General features: G+C 40.8%; 2 protein-coding genes across 7 annotated transcripts; one reads left to right on the top strand and one right to left on the bottom strand.

Annotated features, from left to right (window-relative positions):
* Nucleotides 1-2126: 2126 nt before the first annotated feature.
* On the top strand, nucleotides 2127-8568 carry cbx1b (chromobox homolog 1b (HP1 beta homolog Drosophila)). Of its 5 annotated transcripts, none has more exons than XM_080872396.1 (6): nucleotides 2127-2182; nucleotides 4173-4254; nucleotides 4495-4651; nucleotides 6549-6702; nucleotides 7712-7806; nucleotides 7905-8568. In XM_080872396.1, the coding sequence occupies exons 2-6, from the start codon at nucleotides 4200-4202 to the stop codon at nucleotides 8044-8046; spliced, it is 603 nt and encodes a 200-aa protein (XP_080728522.1). In that variant the 5' UTR covers nucleotides 2127-2182; nucleotides 4173-4199; the 3' UTR covers nucleotides 8047-8568. The 5 variants fall into 5 exon arrangements, with proteins under 5 accessions (XP_080728522.1, XP_080728520.1, XP_080728523.1 ...); XM_080872394.1 differs by having other exon boundaries at nucleotides 2135-2310; XM_080872395.1 differs by having other exon boundaries at nucleotides 2141-2299.
* Nucleotides 8569-10461: 1893 nt separating this feature from the next.
* nfe2l1b (nfe2 like bZIP transcription factor 1b) lies at nucleotides 10462-20834 on the bottom strand. Of its 2 annotated transcripts, none has more exons than XM_080872391.1 (6): nucleotides 20639-20834; nucleotides 18840-19666; nucleotides 17556-17777; nucleotides 14909-14998; nucleotides 14310-14468; nucleotides 10462-14157 (listed from the first exon to the last, which is right to left on the bottom strand). In XM_080872391.1, the coding sequence occupies exons 2-6, from the start codon at nucleotides 19395-19397 to the stop codon at nucleotides 12778-12780; spliced, it is 2409 nt and encodes an 802-aa protein (XP_080728517.1). In that variant the 5' UTR covers nucleotides 19398-19666; nucleotides 20639-20834; the 3' UTR covers nucleotides 10462-12777. The 2 variants fall into 2 exon arrangements, with proteins under 2 accessions (XP_080728517.1, XP_080728518.1); XM_080872392.1 differs by lacking the exon at nucleotides 20639-20834 and adding an exon at nucleotides 19763-20249.
* Between the last annotated feature and the right edge of the window lie 1109 nt (nucleotides 20835-21943).

Raw genomic sequence — 21943 nt, 5'->3', positions numbered from 1 at the left:
GTGTGTGTGTGTGTGTGTGTGTGTGTGTGTGTCTGCCTGAGTCATTGTAGAGTGCACTGTAAAGTGTACTGTTTGTTTCAGCTTTTATTATCCTGTACTGCCTTCCTGATGCTAATAGCTGGAACAGGTGATGTCCTGGGTGGGATGCGTCCTTCAGGATGCTGTGGGCTTTACTTTGGCAGTGGGACCTTAGAGATCCTTAAGGAGAGAAGAGCACAGCTGATGATCTTCTGTGCTGTGCTGATGACCCTCTGGAGTGCTGTCTTTTCTTGAGCAGTGCAGCTGACAAACCCCACTGGCATGCAATATGTCAATACACTCTCAACAGAACATCTATAGAAGGACATCAGCAGCTCCTTGACTATAGGGTGTTGTTTTAGTACGAAGCAGAACGCCTGCTATTCCTTCAGTAAGATTGAGGTCCGTGCTTCCAGGAGGCCAGTGCATGACTGATAGAGTTGCATTGTGTGTTTTTCTATCCAGGTATGCTTTTACTGCATTGGCAGTGTTTTGGGATGATTGCAAAATGAAGCCATTGCCTATCAGATGCTAGATGGCAGGACATCAAAACCTGATGGTAGTTTTCTGCATTCATAATTCCATCAGTTTTTAAAAGTTCCCCAACACCACTGGCTGAAGTACAGCACCAAACCATGACATAGTAGTTATGTTAGCAACCCAGTCCCTAAAAATAAAAAGCAGCCAAAGGGAAAATATATGAAAGACCCCCAGAAAGCCTGGAGAACTAATTCTAAAAATTACAAGACAGTCTGGGTCCATGGAAGCAAAATATATGGATATAATCAGTGGCACATTAATGTGTATGTACATTTATTAATAAGTAGAAACTAGTTGTTTTAGTTAAAATTAGAATTAGTTAGATCACTGAAGTGTGTATATTAAAAATAAATACATTTTAAAAAGGGCAATATAATGAATAACAATAGAAATAAATAATTAATCATTTTAATTTTTTACAACTGTGCTTCCAAATAAATAATAATAATAAAAGTAATAAATATTTAACTTAACAGTTTAATTCAGAATATTACCTTTAAAAAATCAAATAAAATATGAGGGTAAATGAATAATTTTGTTCAGTTCTTCTTCCTAGATTAGCTGTCAAACAGTCACACCTCAGGTTTGTGTCTGAAAGCTTGAGTCCTCCACTAAGTGGAAACCAAACAGAAATGTTCAAATCATACTCATTTATTTGTTGTGTTGCGCATTTTGAGGATGCCTTCTCCATTTGGATGCCGTTGCTATGAGTAACTACATAATCCAAGACACAGCTGACTGGGTGCAAGCATCATTTCCCACACCCCATGTTTAAAGTAGTTATAAAAGTCTTTCCCTTGTTTCAACTTGTTGAGGCCATGCTTTCTTTCAATGAGCCACAGGCCACAGCTAGTTAAGGTCTGCAAACACTCCCTGTTAACTGTAGACTTTAGTATATCTATATATCTATGCAAGGTGTATATATGCCTGTACTGCAAATTTAGCTTTTTAAAATAATAAAGTAAAAGTATTTGATACGAAAAACACACTCGTTGTTATAGATACATTATTATATATGAAATGATTGTATTGCTCATGTAGTCATGTTTAAAATTAAATGCAGTTAACCAAAACACAAAGAGATGTAAACATTTTTCATGACACAAAACTATAATAATTTATGGTCTTTCGCGCTCAATTTTGGTCCCTTATCGTTGCAGTTTTATTTGTCTAATCATTTTTCATCTTTATCTTTTTATGTATTTATTTCGTGTATTTTTCTGTGATATAAAGAACACTGTATTTAAACAGGGTTAGCTCAGGACGCCCGCCGCCTCCCTGGGACCCCGGCAGTACCGCTTGGTAGTCCTCCCCGCCTGGGTATTTATCCAGCTGTGCACAGATTTATAAAGCACCTCGAGCATCTATAACCTGTGTTTATAACGCAGGGAGGTCCGCTTCGTTCATCTCCAGCCCGCCGTTTGCGCGCATGCTGCTTCCGTAGATCTGTATATCGTCCGCACTGAGCGCGAGTGGCGCGTGCTGGCGCCGAGCGTTCCATCCGCGTGCTTCGCGGTCTGCGGAGGGGCTCCTCCTCGCGCTCCAGCGGGCGTTCCCTCCTCCTTCTTCTGCTCCCTTCACACCAGACGAAGGGGCGGAAACGACACATTTCGCCGTGGAGAAGGTAGCGGCTCTGTGTTTCGACAACAAACCGACACAAACGTTATTACCGTAAACCTGCGATAGCCGTAGCTGTTTCATTTCGGCTCGGGCGGAAGTTTTAAAACAAACCGATTACACTGTAAGTCATCGGTGAGTTCCATTTTTTCACCCTCCTCCTTCCAAAGGTGCTCTAACGCTGGATTGTGCATGAGGCTAACGTTAGCTAGCTGGGAGGTTTATTTTAAGTCAGTATTAAAAAGACACCTGCTCAGGAGACTAGCTCCGCATACTGCGCGGTTATTCGCGGTGTTTACATCCGACAGGCATCCCTGAGCCGCTACATTAGTTGCTACCACGAAGGCAATATGGAGGAATCGCCAGCTAGCAGTACACTGTGGGTCCCTGCAAGGCTTTTGTCGTGCGCTCTTTTCTTCTGCCTCTCGCTCTCTGCTAACGTTAAAAATAATCCCTTCTACACTGAGCACAGAGGAGTATTTTACACCGCGACGACGCCCCTTTCCCCCAAAGTAGTCCAGTTTCTTTTTTAATTAGCCCCTCCACGCTGTTGCTCAGCCGCCGCCAGGTGTTGCAAATCTCACGTTGTTGATGCTGATTGCTACATGTACGGCCATAGATGCCTCCCTACTCTGCCTCCGCTTTATTATTAATCGACTAAATTATGAATAAAGCCAGAAATGTTGGAATCGACATACTGGGAGGATGCATACTCATTTTTTGTTGAACCTAGAATAAAATATATAACACATATGGTAAAATCTATTGTTCTTTAATAGCTGGACAACCTGTTCTCATGAAGCACACACCAAACACATTCAATGGGATTATTTTAATCAATGGGAAATGAAAAATGTGGAATCAATAACAAAAACATCACAATTTTAGTACTCTTAATTCTTTGAGGCATGAGTAAGATCTGACAGATCAGCTTTGCAGAATGAACCATTACTTCCTTCAGTTTCCACCATACATTTGATGTACCTCGTCCCTGAAGTGAAAAACCTTTAACACTCTTTCCTCAGTGGCAGGTTGCACACCTTATCATTACCAAAACCTTTCATCACGGAATGAGAAAAGTCCCAAATCTGAGCATACACCTGTCCAGTTACTGTTACTGCCGCCTCCTCTTGTTCTCCACCTGTCCTCCAACCCCATACCATGAATGAGTGGGGATATTTGCTTGTTTTCTTCAGGCAAAAGTTCCAGCATCACCTTCTCGACCAGCCCAGATTCATCACTGAACATCTCTTTAATCCAATAATCCACCACCCATGATTGTTTTTTTTTTTGTTAGCCCACTCTGAGCTTGTTTTATTTTCCTGTATGGAAATCCCATTTCAATCAGCCCCTCTTCCACTTCTGTCACAAACATTAAATAGTTTTTCTTCTTTTTTTGCTTGTTGCTGTGCATTTCTATCATGAGTTTTCTGTTTGAATGATCCAAATTGTAGACACAACTGAGAACAACCTCTTTAGTCAGATTCCCTCTTTAAGCTCATTAGGGTCACGCTTCACCATCAACAGCTTTTGCAGACTTTTGCATATGTACATTTACTATGGTTATGCTACTTGAGCTGGAAAAAATGCAATTTATTAAGGTAATGAAGCCAGAATATCAGAGATTTGTTTATTTGCAGCAAAGTGAGAAAAGAGAGAGAAAAAAAGCTGAATGAACATCCTCCAAGTGTGGTGATTCCATCATTTTTGCTGGGGCTTGTATATGCAATTGTCTTACTTTGCACTCGGCAGAAGCACATGGAAATACCATTCTGTGAGCTTATATCATGTCATATAAGGTTATAAATCATGGTTAACATGAGGCAATGTAGATTAGACAATCACTTCTTTGACAGAAAAGCTCTTAAACCTTTAAAAAAAACCCACAATCATAGGCTGATTGTAATAATCGGCATTGCCTCTCATGCTTCTCGTCATTGAATCCCATTCTCCAATGCTGTTTTTTTCCAACATGCAACAATCTTGACGTTGACCAGGCACCTGCGGGTCCCCAGGTCTACCTGATGAGTATGAGCCTGACTACAGAACCCTCTAACGATGGTCCCACTGTTACAGAAGGTTTTAAACATCATTATTTCCTAACATGAATTTCTGTTTCACTTGTCGTTGTGCGATTAAGGTGTCTATCAAGAAATGAATCGTGTACGTGACTCTATAAGTGTTTGTGATGCCATTTGAACTCGGCAGACACATGTCAGCGTCTTTAACTCTGCAGGCAGTAAGAGTTCTCAGTTTCAAGCCACTGAGGCATCTGGGGCCACAGATGTGTTCTCATTTCCCCTGTTTGCAAACCGACAGAGAGCAAAATGACTTCGGCTGAGAAGAAGGACAAGAAGCCAGATGAAGTGGCCGAGGAAGAAGAAGAGGAGGAAGAATATGTGGTGGAAAAGGTTCTGAATCGACGGGTGGTGAAAGGCAAAGTAGAGTACCTTCTTAAGTGGAAAGGCTTCTCTAAGTAAGTGTTTAAAAAATTAATTCATGGGTCACTGGTTGGCTCATGTCAGCTCATTCACACTTTTATCTTCACCTGACAACCCAGATTTGCCAAACAAACGCCAGATGAAAGATGCACTTCTTAACATGAGCTATGCAAAAGTTAAGGTTCCTGCTAGGGCTGTTCGATATAACGATATATATCGATGATGATATAAAAACGTCTATCGTTTCATTTTACGCTATCGTTTGTTTCGTGGTGTCGCAAAATAAACTGTTTTCGGCAATATTTTTTCATCGTTTTGATGGTCACTGTAGTGGCTATATTAATTTCTCTCTTTCTCTTATATTTAATATAACCACACAGACGGACAAGCGCCTGTTTTTATGCGTTGTCGTTAGCATCAACAACAGTAACAGCATCGCGTGTCCGCTTGTTTATGTTCCACATAAACCTTTCACAATGAAGCTCAAGATCCTGTTGAGACTTTTCAAAATAAACTGAATAACGTGAAAGAGCAGATTATTTACGGATGAGAAGTAAAAAAGAGCCGCCAGGTGCTAAAAAATAAACCTTAGACTCAAACGTTAGAACAGGCTTTTCCCCGCAGCACGCCGTGTAATAAATACTCACAAAGAAAACGGCGGCAGTTACAACTTATGTCTAAAAATGTATCGTTTCATGCATCAGTTAAAACACTCGACTCCAGCTACATGACGCGCAGCTGGAAAAACTTCCCGCAAGTCGAGCTGCCCGAGATTCACAGAATTTACAGAAAATGTTACATTTTTGTGATTTATATCGTTATCGGGACGATAGAATTCTTATATCGGGATATGAGATTTTGGTCATGTCGCACAGCCCTAGTTCCTGCTGTTGTTGGTTTTCTGTAAAGGGTTTTTAATGTTTTTCTAGCATCATTAAAGGTTTCGAGTATCTGGTACTACGGCAGCGCGGTCTGCTAGATCTGATTCAGATCTAACAGGTGTTTTTAATGGAGGTAGAGTCATATGTGCCTCAAAGTTTTAATGAACATATTTGTTTCAAAGGTTCACGTCTGTGGTGTGGGAACGTGAACTCTAAGGAGCCACATGTTGACTTTGAAAACAGCTGCTATAAGAGTTAGATGTCATTACATGCAGCTTAAAATCAAATCATTTAAAAAAAATGCCAAAGAAAACACAGTTTTACTCACATTAGTGTTTTTGTACCAACAAAGAGATTTCTAAAGAACTATTAGCCAGAAAATCGGCATATATTGCCATGGGTGGGTCCTTAAAAAGTCTGATCTGATCTATCTGCTGTTCTCTGATGCCTTCATAGGAGGCATCAGAGAAGGGAAGCAGGCCGACTTACCAAAATACTCTAAAACTGGACTGAAAATCAGTTGCAACAGGTGTTGTGGAGTGATGAATCCAAAAATTGAAATTTTTGGATCAAATTGATGTCAGTATGTACGGATAAGTGTCTACAGCCCACCGTTAAAACACGGTGGAGGTTCAGTCATGGTGTAGGGCTGCATTTGAATCACTGATGTTGGGAATTTTGTCAAAATATCTGGACTCAATATCTGCCCCCACCCACCCAAACATCAGATCTTTGATCTGACATGCAATCTGACTGGCAGTGGCCTAATTTTTCAGCAAGACGATGCCAAAAACACAGCAAATACCTGTATTAAAAATGGACTGGCCTCCCCAGAGCCATTGTGTGAGGGAAAGTTACTGTATAGCTTGTGTAAGTATCTTTGCAAAAAGTGAGAAAAACATCAGGACTCTATGTTATCAGACTCCAGTGATACTCAGCTGGACTCTGGAAGCAGCTTTCGCATGATGATAGTGGAGAATATTTTGACTGTAAACATCACAAGCAACTAAATGAGGAGTTAAATCATATTTTCGTGTATTTAAATCTACAGTGAAGATAACACGTGGGAACCAGAAGAAAACCTGGACTGTCCAGATTTGATTGCAGAGTTCCTGCAGTCCCAGAAATCAGCACATGATGGAAAAAGGAAGGCAGCCGGAGAAGCAGAAGGAGACGACAGTAAATCAAAGAAGAAGAAAGATGATGTGAGTCCCAATTTTTCCATGAGTCTCGTTTAATGCCAAGTTATCTAAAAATACACTTCACTGTTAAGAAAAAATGAAAGGAGCACTTAACCTGATATACCAAAAAGTCAGGATGTTGTGTAAAATGTAAATAAAAACTCAATGCCGCGATAAAATTCAAAACAAGCTAATTTTTTTTGTGTTCTGTTGTCAATAAAATATAGGTTTGTGAGATTTGCAAATTACTGTGTTTCATTTTTATTTACATTTTACACAACATACCAACTTTTTAGGAAATAGTTTCTAATTTCTTGAGAACAAAATGATGTGATAACAGTGGAAACCAGGATAACCAGTGATGACAGGATTAGTTCCTGTATGCATTCCCAACAACATCTGGGCATGCTTCTTCACCTCCTCCTAGACCTGAATCATCAGTCTGTGGTGCTGTTTAGCCCCATTTGATGTACCAATAGTGTCCCAGAGGTTCTCTGTTGGATTCAGGTCAGAACATGAGGGGCTTTCCGTGGCTTCCATGCCTTCAACGTTTAGGACTATGAGGCTGGGCAGGACAAACCCTGGGCTCTCTGCACCAGCTTAAGGTGGTTTGACACCAGATGTGAGGATTCCATTCCAGTACCTTTAACCCAGAAGTCCCCCCTATAATCATTGTTGACCCACTTCTCAAGACTCTCACATCTATCAAACATGCTCAGTGTAAACCTCTTCCTCTTATCTGTGAAGAGAGCAGGGTGCCAGTTGTGGACCTGCCAGTTCTAATGTGTTTTTCTTGTGAATACCAGTCAAACTGCAGTGCTGGGCTCTGAGTTAGGTCAGAGCCGTGTACATGAGTAACCAGCTGGAGGTTGTTTTGTTGGGCTCTGGTAGTGTTCCCCCTGTTCCTCCCAGGACCTACCAGAAATGTCTTGTATGATTGATTAGAAATCTTTTTGTCTCCGATTTGACGGTTTTTCTGTGGGCATCCTGTATTAGGATGGATTTAAGTTTTATTTTGTTTCTTGATCCTCAGACAGAGAAGTTAAGGGGCTTTGCTCGAGGTCTGGATCCAGAAAGGATTATCGGTGCCACAGATTCCACAGGAGAACTCATGTTCCTCATGAAATGGTGTGTAAGTGTTGCCCCACACGTTGGGGAATTCAAATGTGCCATTAAATGCGTTTCTACAGTAGGTTAAATGACTTTTTCCTTTGCCCTTTTTAAAGGAAAAATTCAGATGAAGCGGACCTTGTGCCGGCGAAAGAGGCCAACGTCAAGTGTCCGCAAGTGGTCATCTCTTTCTATGAAGAACGGCTCACCTGGCACTCGTACCCCTCCGAAGACGAGAAGAAGGATGAGAAAAACTAGCACAGGGCGAAGGGGCAGGAGGAGAAGAAATGTCATTTTGAACTTCTGTGTACTTTCCATGAGGGAGGGGAGGGGAGGCGAAGAAGGGGGATGGGCCAGAGGCAAGCAAGACATCCTGGACTCATTAGTCTTCTTGGCGTAGTATCACTCATTCGATTCTACTTTTATCCAGATCAAATCTCCATGTAAATATCCTTCAGATTTGCTTGACAAAAACCAGCTCAAACAAAGCAGTGTTAATTTTCCCTTCACCAGGCTTTCGATGTCCTTTCCACATCTGGCTCATCTTGCAATGACATCGTATCAGTGAGGTGATGTTTTCATTTCTTTCGCGTGCCATTGTTTTTACTCCGTTTATCAGCGCTCTCCGGGGCCAAAACTGTGTTCATTTTAGGCGTTTCCTTAGCATCCGTATTGATGTACGGTTATGAACAACTTCTGTAATATTTTGTTCTTTGGTAATCTTTGTAGTGTTTGTCACGTCTTGCTTGTCGCTTTTGGAGAATAAACCACTTTTTGTTACAGTGGCTTTGTGTCACTTTAAATTTGAAGATAATTATCATCTTTATATTCTGGTTAATTTATCAGACTGGCTAAAAATGTTGTTTTATTTCAAGGTAACGTGTCTGTCTGTAGTTTAGATGCCTGAATTTTTCTGATTTTCTTTATCACATGCAGGTTAAAAGTCACTGTTGAGAGAAAAAGTTGGATTGCATTTCAATAAATGCCACGATGTAAAACTGAGACCAGAGCAGGAAGTCAAACAGCGTTTCTGCTGTCTGGATAGCCGGTTACTTCAAGGTAAACCATTGTTCGAGGTATAATAACTGAAGGGGACCGATTAGGGCTTTCTTTATTTTCTGGCAATTATATTTGCATGACAAGCATAAAATTGCTGGTTTGACTTCGGCTGGAGACACAAATCCCCTCTGGGGTTGAATAAGGAAGGGCATCCGGTGTAAAACATGCTGCAGCGACCCCTTGTGACGAGGAAGCGGCTGAAAGTAAACATTGACCGACTTTCTAACAATATGTGAGATCTCAAAGGTGAGCGCGTGCACGCACCTCAGCACCATTTCAAGCAGGTTTTTCCCTACTCTTGACCATTTATGATGTCAAAGAGTAAATATTTCTAATCTGATCATCTCAGGCACAGCAGGAGTCCCACCCATGTGCTGTTCGAACAGGGCACATCAAGCTGCAAAACCAAACTTGGAATACAAGTGCATGGAAATGTTGAGGTAATCTGTCAGCTCTACAGAAGCATAAAGAAAAAACAAAGGAAGGCAAAGTTGGTGATTTACATTCCTACCTCACCTATTGCTCTGGGTAGTGTCCGAAAGAATGAGATCGCAGATACAAGCGGCCAAAATGAGCTTCGTCTGGAGGATGTCTGGGCTCAGCATTACAGATCAGGAGAGGGGCTCAGAGCAGAGCTCGACACTGAAAGGAGCCAGCTGGAGTGGTTCGAGTATCTGACCATGCCTCTTGGATGCATCCCAGGTGAGATGTCTCAGGCATGCCCTACAGGGAGGACACGCTGGTGAATGATATCTCTCAAGAACACCTCGGTATCTCCCTCCAGAAGAGCTGCGGGAGTTCCCTGAATTATTGATGTTTTAACACGCCACATCCAAACCTTGTTTGCAAGCAGCAGAAAGGTGGTTTAAAGGGAGGAGATGACCTGAGGGGCTGGTCAGTATTAGATAAATAGGGGTTATTTTGAGCTGTGGATCAAGCAAAGTTACTCTAAAAGAAACCAAAAATAATAGAAAAAAAGGAAGCTGAAAATAAACCTTTTTCAGGTTGTTCATGGTCAAGGTATCTAGTGCCTTCGCCGACTGGAAGCCTGAAACATGGACAACTAGAACACAAGAGTCACAGGTGAAAATAAAAACACTTTATTAATCAATAAAAACAATTCTTGATTGCCAGCAAATACCTCAAAACGGAGGGAACTACATCCAAACTCAAAGCAGAGGGTGTGACCGTTAATGGAGACGTTTTTAAACAGACTACATAAAATCATAACAAACACAAACATGAAAATATTTACAGAACAAGACAGACAAAAAAAGTGCACTAAGTAGTAGCAGTACTAAGTAGTTGGTGTTACACTGAAGTGAATGTTAACCAGAGGTTCATGCCTGAATATCACATTTAATGAGGACACTTCTCCGTTCAAAACTGTTTTTTTTGGACATCATCTTAATGTTGCGAGTTCTGTTCAGCCTCTTGGAAAAAGATCTAGCCTATCTCCTATCTCAGCTGACACAACGGACCTATTTTATTTATTTTTTTAAGAAGGTGATATAACACATGTACTGACAAACTTCATTCAAATAGACAAGTAATAGCACTTCTACTTTGAGAACATTTTTTTAAAATCCCTCCTCTCTTCGGTTCTCAAAACCCATAAAAGTGACGGAAACGTTAAATAAAGGCATTCAGATCAAAGTGGCCACGACACGTGTCGTCATTTCACACATTCGAGTTGCTTTTGCGTTATCAGTCGCGTGGCTCGCTCTGTTATAAACACAAAAACTTGATTGAAGCCAACACTTTGGCTTTACAGCAGTTTAAAAAAAAAATCCTCAAGTGGTTTTTCGTACAGTCGCAACGCCGTACCAGGGTCGTTCAAAGTAAAACAAAATCTACAGGGCGAGGAGAATCAGGCAACTCGATTTAAACTGCAATTATAGAGAACTCTAAAACATTTCCAAGAAAAAAAATTGGCAAATATGAGTAGAAACTGAATAGAAACTCGCAAAGTAGTTTTTTTGTTTTTGGTCATTTTTTTAGTCAAGCAACCTTATCTAACCAAAAAAAACAACCTGTTTTCTTGTTACAGCTTTATGTTTTTGAATTGATCTTTTCTTTTTCTTTTTCCACAATTTCCTTTTTGCTTTGTTAATTTACATATTCTTTTCTCATTCATTTGCAACTAGTTTTCTATGAAATTTGCATTTTTTCTTGTGAATTGCCTGTTTTTTCTCATAAATTTTCTTTACAACAGACTTTTTACTTTTTTTTTTAAACTGTGAATTTTCATTTCATTTTCTTGATAATTTTCTGCAGTTTTAATGTAAATTTCCATTTTTTTCCTCATGAATTTGCCTGTTTTGTTTTCCTAAAATATCTCTTTCGACTGTAAATATTCTCCTAATTCTTTTTCTCTTAAATTTTTCAGGTCTTCTTCCCATAAATTTGCCAGTTTGTTTCTTGTTTCTGGTTTTGAAATAATAAACAGGTTTTTTCTCCTCAATTTGAGGTTAAAGCAAAACAATTCTGAGAAAACAAAGAAACAACAACAACAACAGCAACAAAAATCTCTATTCTTTTGTCTCAGGCCTTCACCTCAGCTTCGCCAAGCTTTTTAAATTGTTTTCGCCCTTAACCGGCCCTAATACACTGTTGTATTTAACATTTGGCGCGTATGTTACTTGAAAAGGAAGTTGCTACACCCCAGCGTCAACTGAGCCTGCCTTCTGTTAATGCTAAAAATGGGGCATCCAAGAAAACTGAATGACTTTGACTCAAGACTGCCTGGAGTTGGTTTTAATAATGCACTACTCTCTGGAGCTCCTGGCCCATCACCGTTATCTTGAATTCTTCCTTTAACTACAGGCTCAGAATTTAGAATTCAACAAAAAGGGTGTAGGCGTCTATGTAAAGCTGATGTGGCTAGACCTATAACCTTGCTTATACTACAGATTATGAACAGTTAATAAGAGCCTTCCTAAACGCAGCTCCCGTATTTAATCCTGCAGCGAAGGAATAGCGACAGACACGGCAAAATGCATACAGCCAAGCCTTTTAAAGACAAATTACAGTGCTATGTATAATTTATAAGGAAGTCGATACATTTTGCAATGCAGCGTGCCTCCTCCCTAAATCTGCTCCCCTTCAAAGACTTCACCTCCAGGCCTCTTTCAGCAGTGACCAGCGCAAGAATGCTCTCAGCCTCCCACTCCTCTCATCTCAACATCCACCTTCCACACATCAAACCCGATCTATTTATGGCCTTCTAAACTTAGATGCCACCTGACTCGAAAACTGGAACCTACAGAATTAGAGTGCAGTGTTGGAGCATTTAAGATGTATACAGATCATGTGATGTGCACCAAATACAACCTTTGGTTAGTATAGGTGTTAATTGGCATCCTAAAATAATGGACTTCCTTTTGGCCTTTGGTATCTAAACTCACAACCATCGATGCATTTCTTTGCAACTTAAAAGCCTCAGTGACTATGAAAATCACCAAAAGTCTCCAGGGTGGGATGTGATCTGATAGTCCTTTAAAACCTTCGGTGCATAGGTATTCCAAACATCCTCGACAGTGTTCTTGTACTCCCCCAGTCCCTTCTTTCACCCTGCGAAACTCCTCCATCCTCAGTGGTTTGGTGCAAAAGGATCAAGAGCAGCTAATTTTTTTTCCTTCTTCCTAATAGCTCGTTTTATGTCCTTTTATATCCCTCTTCTCCTCGTCTAAATAATTAAATCTCAGTACTCGAACGAAGAGCTACTTCTGCGTCAAAGTTGTTTCCAGGAACAAAAATTGTAGGAACAGAATGAAACGGGAGAAACTAATGCAGGAAGAGTAGTCAACAATGCCATTTTTCTACTCACCACAATCTTCTTAAAGGAAATAAGGACATCTCTCTCGTGTCTGCAGAAATCTTTCTTACTGACTTAGCAAAGTTATAGAATAAACAGCAGTTTGTGCTCCCTCACTTCTTTTTGTCCTTCTGTTTTTTCTCTGGCTTTCGGTTCTGCTCGGCGGTCGTCACGCTGCGGGGCATGATGAGCACGCTGCCGTCGGCGCTGTACTGCAGCGAGTACTCGCTGGGAGGATAGGGCCGGCCCTCCTCGTCCCGCAACTGAGTGAACACCTCTTGGTACAAGCTTTGCATCTTCTGCTTCATTTGCCGGATGGAGCGAATGAATTCCATCTTCTCCTTCAGCAGGCGGGCCTTGTCGCGCCTCAGATCTTGGACGCCCTGCTCCAGCTTTATGATGGTGTCCAGCTTGCGTTTGCGGCAGTTCTGGGCTGCCATCTTGTTCTTCCCGCGCCTGCGGATGTCACGGATAAGGGCCAGCTGGGCTTCGCTCAGGTGGTGCTTGGCTAGCAGCTCGTTGAACTCTTCCACAGGCAAGTTGATGATCTTTTCGTTGGAGAAGGGGATTTTCATGGCCCGGGCTCTGCGCTCGTCGCGGCTTGAGTGCTTGTCGAGCAGGTCCTGAGGAGGCTGAGGCTTTGAGTTCTGTTTGTCACGGACAGTCTTCTTCCCGACCGAAATGGGGAGCTCTGGGTGCTCAGAGAAGGCAGAGGAAAGCGGCAGGTTGTAGGTATGATTATGGCTGATGCTGTCAAGTTGAGGGAGAGTGTGGAACTGGGAGGGGTCCTGATAGCTCATACGGCAGAGCTTGCTATATTCAGGCTGGTAACCTCCAACAGCTCCTTCCTCTGTCTCTACAGTGGCCACCTCAGAGTCAGTGCTGTAGCCCACAGCTCCTTCCTCCGAGAAAGTGGCAGACGTTGAAGAGGAGGAAGCTGCAGATGAGCAGGAGGTTTCTGAGCTGCTTGGGGAGGCCGGGCTGTGGCTGGAGTCCAGGGAAAGACCAGAATCTGAGTCAAGCTCATCCTCCAACTGGGACGCCTGGGCCTGACTGAAGCCCTCCTCCATGGCGAGGTCCAACAGGCTGATTTCGTCAAGCATCGACTCCTCCAGCAGGGTGCTGAAAGGATCGGGGAGGACAGGGGTGGAAGTAACGTTGTTACTGGAACTGTTCACGTGTGGCGGGAGAAAGATCCCAGTTAGGTTGGTGGCTCCGAATGTGGAGTTGATGTTAGTGGAGTTGCTGGAGGAGGGTCTAAGTGTGGCGGTTCTTGGGGCAATGCTTGCCGAGTCCAGCTGAGGGTTAAAAATCTGGGGGAAGTCTTGGCTGCAGCTGGGGAGGGAAGCCTGATGAAGGCTGACATCCTGGTTTATTGGTGTCGAGCGAGTAGACAATTCAAAGTTTCCCGCAGTACTTGACTCAGTTGTCCCACTTATGGCACTTACGCTGCTTGAATTGGTGTGGAGAGAAGTGTTGTTCACTTCCATTGCCTTTAAAAAACGAGTTTAAAGAGAAAAATGCATTATTTTAAAACAATGTTAAAATAATTTCAGTATTTTGAATTTAATGTAGACCTGAAGGTGTCTGGTGTTACAAAATATACTTCACAAGCAATCATGAGGACAAAACAAAAACATCTTACTTGTAGCTCCATGATGGCCATGATGTCTTGCCACTGCTGCTCCAGGTCTAACTGTGGTTCTGCTGAGGGCAGCTGTGGCACCAGAGGGAGGCCCTGAGATGTAGAAGGAACTTCTTCATTGGAAACGGCAATTTCTGGGCTGACAACCGGGGCTGGAAACTGATTAAAAATATCACATAAATTAAAAAATAACTTGATTTTACATTATATGTAGCTTATTGTGCCAATTTATCCAATTTAAAATATGAGACTGTAGGTCTGATTTATCTTTCAGCTGCACTAAAGTAAGAACTGCTCAAGTTTTGAGAAAAGGGGAGTGCATCGTATCTCATCAGTCAAATCCAAGGCATCCTGCTTAGGCTGCTCTAGCCTGCCTTGAATTACTGCTTCCTCCACCCCAACTCCTCACACTTGTCAATATCATATTTGCTTTTCCTGATGGCTGGTCTGTTCTGTTCCCTAGTTAGTGGTTTCTGCTGCTGCTCTCACTGCCTTAGGCTTTCCGCACATGTATGTGGGGGGGAGGGGAAGGAGCGATGCCACCAAAAAAATAAAATATGTGGCCATGACAATTTCAACAGCAGATTTTTCTTTGTTACCTCAGTTTCTTCTCCAAAAGGGAATGTGGCCTCCAATAGCCTCAAGCATTCTTGTAGAGACAGTGAGGTCTGTGTGCCGAGAGCTGGAAGCTGGTAACACCGAAGAAAAAAAAAAAAAGAAAGGTAATAATCTTAAAGTGTTTTCACAAGAGAAGCTCTTATATTTTATTTGTCCAGACAAAATGGCTTTTTTTGTACACACATGAAGAAGTTCATATATATGAATTGGTATGGGGGATTGCTGCCTAAATTTGAATAATTATCCAGGGTATAAACCAGGGCTTCCCTCACCAAAGACATTCCTAGTTGACAAGTAGTTGCCATTTTAGGTCAGCAATTCTTAAACTGTGGGGCACACAACCAGGGAAAAAAATATGGAGTAGAACTTAGTTAATTGAAGGTCGGCTTTTTACTGCATATTCAGAACTCTGGTGCTCACTAAAGTGGCTGCAGCCATCCCGTCAGAGGAAAATCACCAGGACGATTAAAAAAAAAAAAAAAAAAAAAAAAAAATCAGATACAAATATTTTTAACCAGCTATTTTTACAAGGGTTTTTACTGGGGCTTCTGAAAAGCCAGAAAAAAAAGGTGTGAGAACCACTGTTTTAGGTCATTTGTTAACTCTTTGTTACATCTTTTTAATTCACTTACACATATGCTTTTTGGGGGGGAATCAAAAAATGTTTTTTTTACTTAATTAATTAATAAATTTTTTACTTCCAGGTAGGAGAAGAAAATCTAATCAACACTTACATTACAAAGAAATACAACAGCGAAGTTTAAAAGCAAAAATATACATTTTACAAAAACATGTGCACCCAGCCAGGACAGCTCCTAATCTAAGAGTGGTCCATTGTGGCTAACATTAGGCTACATGCACGTTTAAACAGTAAATCAGTGCTTGAGGTTAACAACTGACTCACCTGAGGGGTTTCCGGGCACATTATTGAGGTCATCCTTTACCGTCTTTAAATGATATCACACTTTGGATTTATAGCCCAAAAACTATGCAAATGATTTTGTCAGTTTGTGAGCGGTTTTATTTTTTTTAACGCAGCCAATCAACCAACTCAAACCCGATCATGGCTTCTTAGTCACTAACTTTGCCAATAGAAATCAAGACATTGCTTTCTTAACAGTGCTTGTGATTGTTTCACATCACAAGCAAACTCCAGCAGATTCTGCTTGGAAGCAGACTTGAGACCCTCCTTTTTTGAGGGCTCTCCTTTGGGCTTTCACACCCTGCCCATATTAGCTCAAACAGTTTAAGGCTGTAAGCATCAGTCATTCCGACAGTCCAGCTCAGGGGTGTCCAACATGTGGCCCAAGGGCCAAAAATGTCTCCCAATGTGGGGGTTTAAATTATTATTATTATTATTTTTTTTTTTTTTTAAGGCAGAAATTTGTGACTTTTCACTGTATTTTTCTCTTTAAGGAAAGATAACCTCATGAAAGTCTGAACTGTTAACCTGAGGCAGAGATCTGAGTAATTGTCATTTTTACAACCTTCTTACTAACAAAGAAATCACCCATAGCATACAATACTAGGCCAAAAAAGTACCGGATAAAGAAAAACAAAACAAAAAATAAACCCAACAGGTGGGGTTTTTTTGGGTTTGTTTTACTATTACTTTCATTATATATCAGAAAAAGTGTGTGTGTGTGTGTGTGTGTGTGTGTGTGTGTGTGTGTGTGTGTGTGTGTGTGTGTGTGTGTGTGTGTGTGTGTTGGGGAGAGGGGGGGGATTTCTGTGAATTAACAGAAAACTTCTGTTTTATTTTACAGGACAAAGTCCAGGAAACGAGCTGTCAATACTTTTTCTGTAATTTTACCATGCAGCCAGTTTCCTTTGATTTACTGCAGCAGCATTTCTTTGTAATGTGGAAAAACAGACAGTCAGAAATGCACTTACTTTTCTAAATACGTCTCGATCTGGGCATAATTGGTTTAAAAACAAACAAACCCCAACCCCTTCTTTTAAGTCTAGCTGCTGAAATTTTAAGGCCTAAACAGACAAATTCCTGTAATCTCTCATTTGTTTCTTGGACTATTAATGCAGTTAGTTAATACTCTGTGTATTTGTCAAGTCAATCCCCAGCTAATGTATCTAATCAATATTTAACACAAATTTCTTTTGCTTTTGATTTCGTTATGGGTTTGTATAAACCCTGTGCTTGACACTATGCGTCTCTATGCAGTTGTACTTTTATGGTGGGTAACATGATCTTGTGATTCTGAACTGCCTCTGGTTCGCTGGAAAATTCTCTTGGATGGGAAGCCTTAAAATAAATGCAATACAGTCATGTGTGTCTCTGTGAAATGAACTTCTACCTTAATCTAACTGCAACGGCTTGATGTGCTTTATATTACCGGCTTGTGTGACTCAACAACGAGATGATGCTATTACATACATGCGGAGCAATTTTGATTTTGAGCACAAATTTTTAAACTTGCAACATCTTGGTCAAATGCAGCAAAGAAACTAAGTGGAAAGTCTCTACATTTATAAAATTAATACTGAGCAGAGAAAATTTCCTTTTTATCACCAGTGTACAGCTCCTATTTTTAAGTTTCCTTTTTATGTCTTAAAAGGCAGGCGTCCGACTAAAAACAATAGCATATAATGAAAGGCTTGGTGTTAACAAACCTGCTCAGGAATGCTCTCTCCAGTCTCTCCATCCACTGGTGGAGCCCCTTGTAAGTTCACACCATTTCTCCAGCTTTCTTGTTCCTCATTCCTGTCTTTGTTCTCCTGTGGGCTGGGCTTCTCCTCCTCGTTTTCCTTCTGACGGTTGCTGTAGTTAAAAACTTCTCTTCCTGCGCCAAGATCAATGTCCTGTCGCCATAGGATGTCAATCAAGTCAATGTCCTGAAAAAACACAGAGCAACCATTGAAAAATGGCCCTGTATAGAGAGGAAAGGTACTTTAATAGCCACATACTGACTATCAACATATTTGGCATGTGCACAACTAAAAATATGACCTAATATATGATAAATCGTCACTTTTTATTAAACCTTTTATATGGGCCGTTTTCATCTGAGAGTGGATATAACACAAATCAGATGATGTAACCGTGACATAAACACTTGGGCACGGTAGTTATCATGTGATCAGAAAGAAGTCTTGCTTTATTGCAATCCAATAATGACTGTGAACTCGATCTCCACAGTGTCAATATGGCCATTGTGTGTTGAGAATACTTCACATAATAGTTAATGTGAGAAATAACAACACATAAACACTAAACGTAAAAGAAACAAACAAAAAGATTGTATAGTTATCATGTCTTTCGCTCCATTTTAAGGTAAGGAAGTAAACTTGGGGGGGGGGCTGCTCGCCATGCATTTCAAAGTTGGAGAATGTTAAATATGGCCAGAACCACAGCTGTATTAAATGTGACTCAACTGGTTCGACTAAAAATATCACACACTGATAAAAGACCTAGGGTGGAGGCTGTTTTTATTACTCACCGTAAAGCTATGTTGAATGAACTCTTTTGTATTTATTTTTAGTGGAAACGGATACTAAATACTGGATTTATTAATAAATACATATATACAATGTTTTCAGGTAACAAAAAAAGCATTTTTTCCTCTCTTCTTTCTTTTTTTATATTTTTTTTTTTACTTTGCTAGGCTAGACTACTCTTAAATCTGCCATTCACAACATAAACACACATTCACACACACACACACATATATATATATATATATATATATATGTGATTTTATATGGCCTATATGTATCATAGTTACTGTAATTATTTAAATTATTTTGCTTTATGCTGCGTTTAATTTTTGGCTTCTGTAACAAACAAATTTACTCATTTGTTGAAAAAAATTCTCTTTTAACATAACTCAAATCCATAAATTCTGCTAAACGGAGAGCATCTACATTTTGATTGATGCTCTCCTGGTGGAAACATACCTCTTTTGTGAGATCATCATTGCCATCCCTGTTGCCGTGCTCCTGGTTGCCCTCGGGGGCCACAGCTCCCAGGCTGCTGTCCGCTGTGTTCAGACTGTATGTGGATTCAGGCGCTCCACTTCCTCCCCTCATGGCCGGGGTAGCGTCAGGGTTGTTAACGTCCTCTAGGCCGGCCCCATTGTCCAGGGTGATGGTGGGGCTGGACTGGCTGCTGGCGGACACCACAGTATCAGAGTCACGATGCACTAGCCAGGTGTTGAGCTCTGTACTGGGCACGAAGAGGCGATCCAGCTGGCGCACCTGGTTTAGCAGTCGTCTAGTGGTGAAGAAACGATCGAGGTCCACACTTTTTGGATGGATGCCATAGCCGTCCAGCGTGTTGCGCAGGTTGTGAAACTGTGTCTGGGTGTAGGCTGAGCTAGGCCCCAGGATGATCTCTCTCAGTGGGGGCAGCTGATTGTTTAGGTAGGTGTCAACGTCCACCCGCACCCCAATGAGACTCAGAAGGATGGTGAACTGAATCAGGCCCTCTGTGAAGTACTTTTTCAGGTAAAGCATTTCTTTACAAAGGAACAAAAGGTGAAAGTAAAAAACAAAAACAAAAAGGGGGCCAACTTTCTTGGATCAATAGTTCTCCACTACCACTAAAAGACTGAGATAGATACATGAACATAAAAACCAGTTAAATATAGCAAAAGGGGAGGGTTGTCAACAGGATTATCTATGTCAAAAAGCTGTATAGGATCCAAGATGAGGTTTTCACTTTTTTAGAGAGTCCAGTTTAAAGTCAAAGCTCTGCTCTTCAAAAGAGTGTCATCATCCCATTCCTGGCAAAAGTGAGAAATAAATGTGTTAATGCTCTTTTGCAATAAAATTAAACATTACAATACATTCAGCCCTGAAGCACGCCAAGCCTTACCTACCTACATTTGCTTTAGGCACATGTTAATGAAAACAGGACTTGCTAGCCCATTGCAACCACTCCATCCTCTAAAGACTAAATAAGTGATGTCGGTTCGCAACGCGCAATGCCTCCTCATTGCTGGACATTCAGCAGCCCAGAGATGGTGAAGAGAGAGCTCCAGGCATCACCCCACCCTTGACAGGACAACTACTTCGTGTGGGTGCTGCTGAAGGTGAATGAGGGAGTCCAGAAAGCTCGCTGGGCTGCTAGCATACGCACCAATGTTAGGTGGATGGCACGGTCCCTCCCTCCTTTCGTCCTTACGACGTTAGCTGTTAGCTGCCCTGTCTCTTAAAATCCGGCTATCGGTACTACGCATTACCTTATTACACAAGACAAAGTAGCTGTGATGCGTTTTATCCACTTACCCTTAAATAAATGACAGCTTTCTCTGTTTATATTTTAATTTTAGGACTGCCTACTTCCGCTGTAGCTAGCATCAACAATCTCCCTAGCAACAAGTGGTGAAAAGGTGATTGACAGAAAGTACAGCCATCCACATGCTTTGGGCGCAGCGACGACACATGACTCCAGTTACTCCCGACCAATAAGAATAGGGCAAGGGCGGGGTTGACAGAAAATGCCCAACTACTATTGGAGCTCAAAACGTACACTGTGCTAGCCTTATGAGCTAGTTTTCTTCTAACTACCTAAACAATTCAGTTAGTTTTAAAAGTAACGTAAACAAGATACACCACTATGTTCATTGCCCTCCCGTAAACATCACTTTTATTAATTTACGTGTCTGCTAACGTTAGCTTGCGCCGTAAGTCAATGCGGTTTCGCCGCACAGTATTACTTATTTAATTTAAAACCTTTTGATTGCAATACTTACGCATGAAGATTTTGCAAGTGTGCCTTCATGCCTCAAAGTCAGCTTAGAATAGTAACAAGTCCTTTTTCATTAAAAGTTCCACAGTGATGCCAGATACAGCACTCTCCAGCCTTTCCTCATTGAATGGCCCACCATGACTTGCAAAATTGCTAGCTAGCCCGGCTAGCCTAGCAGCGCCGCTTGACACCAAAACACGCTTTCACACAGAGCATGCGTAGAACATTCTAGTGGCAAGCAAGCTTTCATCAGCCGACTGAAAATTCCCCCGCTGGTAATCTTCCACAAGTATACGACGGCAAAATAAAGATAATAATAATAATAATAATGATGATAATGAAAAAAGGTCAAGGGTGAGGACATGCATGTAAAATTTCGAAATAAAAAATATTTTGTAATGTTTTGATTTACAAGAAATAAAAGTAAATATTACGGGAAAAACACGCAAAATTACGTGAAAAGGGGGAAGTTAGTTTACTTAAAATATAATTGGAACATTTAGGAAATCTTGGATTTCCTTTCTTTTTCGTTTTTTGAGTCAATTATCGGCAGCTTTACTTTTCAAGGTTCAAGCTGGGGAGAAATTCAGTGCATTCTACAATTGCAGGCCATTTTCTGGCCCAGCCATGAATTTGAAAACAATATGCACAAAATATTTTAAAAAACATCTGTCCTGAGACTAAATGTAAACCTAGTTGTTGAAAAGTGGTTTCAAAATATAATTTTAAATACAAAATAGCTCTCCAGAACCCAGAAAAAAAATCAGTGTTAAGTTATAAATCCACGTTTTTGTTTTGATTTTATTGACCTCTCTTGGAACTTTTAAACCATTTTTATTTTTATTTTGTAATTGTCCATAGCAGGTTGTGCCTCACAGCATATGTGCAACGCTGTTACTGAAACCTTTTTAGCCTGTTAAACAAGAACTAGTGGTAACACTGTGTCATCATTCATATGCTTTGTATTTTTCCGACCCTTTTTTGCATTGGGACAGTCTAAAAAGTGCAGAACGGGAAAGCACATTGCATGCATATTAAGTAATAACTTTACAGCCAAAGTGTCCTTTTCATAAAACACAGCGGCCCTTTATTCTGCTGTAATATTGTTGGAAATATTGAGGGAATCACTTTGTTACAGTTGGTTACTGCACTTTTCAGCTAAACAAAGTGGTAATGTTGAGCTGAATTAGTCATATTTTAGTCATATTTGTTATGACTAATGTCATTGACTAATTTTCATTTTCCGTTTTTCCCCTCATATATTTATGAGGACTTTTTTTTTAGGTAAAAATATTCATTTTTATTTAGC

The sequence above is a fragment of the Rhamphochromis sp. 'chilingali' genome (genome assembly GCF_963969265.1).
Source record: "Rhamphochromis sp. 'chilingali' genome assembly, chromosome: 22".
NCBI lineage: Eukaryota > Metazoa > Chordata > Actinopteri > Cichliformes > Cichlidae > Rhamphochromis > Rhamphochromis sp. 'chilingali'.
The sequence above is the reverse complement of the archived record's forward strand: the minus strand, read 5'-3'. Positions and strand labels throughout refer to the sequence as shown.

Bases quoted from the DNA above. Each gene is read 5' to 3' on its own strand.
- nfe2l1b (XM_080872391.1), bottom strand. From the start codon at position 19,397: ATGCTTTACCTGAAAAAGTACTTCACAGAGGGCCTGATTCAGTTCACC. The intron at 17,778-18,839 runs GTATGTTTCCAC...GTGTTTTTTCAG, and splicing joins ATGATGATCTCACAAAAGAG to GACATTGACTTGATTGACAT. The intron at 14,469-14,908 runs GTAACAAAGAAA...ATTTTTAATCAG, and splicing joins CTTTTGGAGAAGAAACTGAG to TTTCCAGCCCCGGTTGTCAG.
- cbx1b (XM_080872396.1), top strand. From the start codon at position 4,200: ATGAGTATGAGCCTGACTACAGAACCCTCTAACGATGGTCCCACTGTT. The intron at 4,255-4,494 runs GTTTTAAACATC...GCAAACCGACAG, and splicing joins TGGTCCCACTGTTACAGAAG to AGAGCAAAATGACTTCGGCT. The intron at 4,652-6,548 runs GTAAGTGTTTAA...TTAAATCTACAG, and splicing joins AAGTGGAAAGGCTTCTCTAA to TGAAGATAACACGTGGGAAC.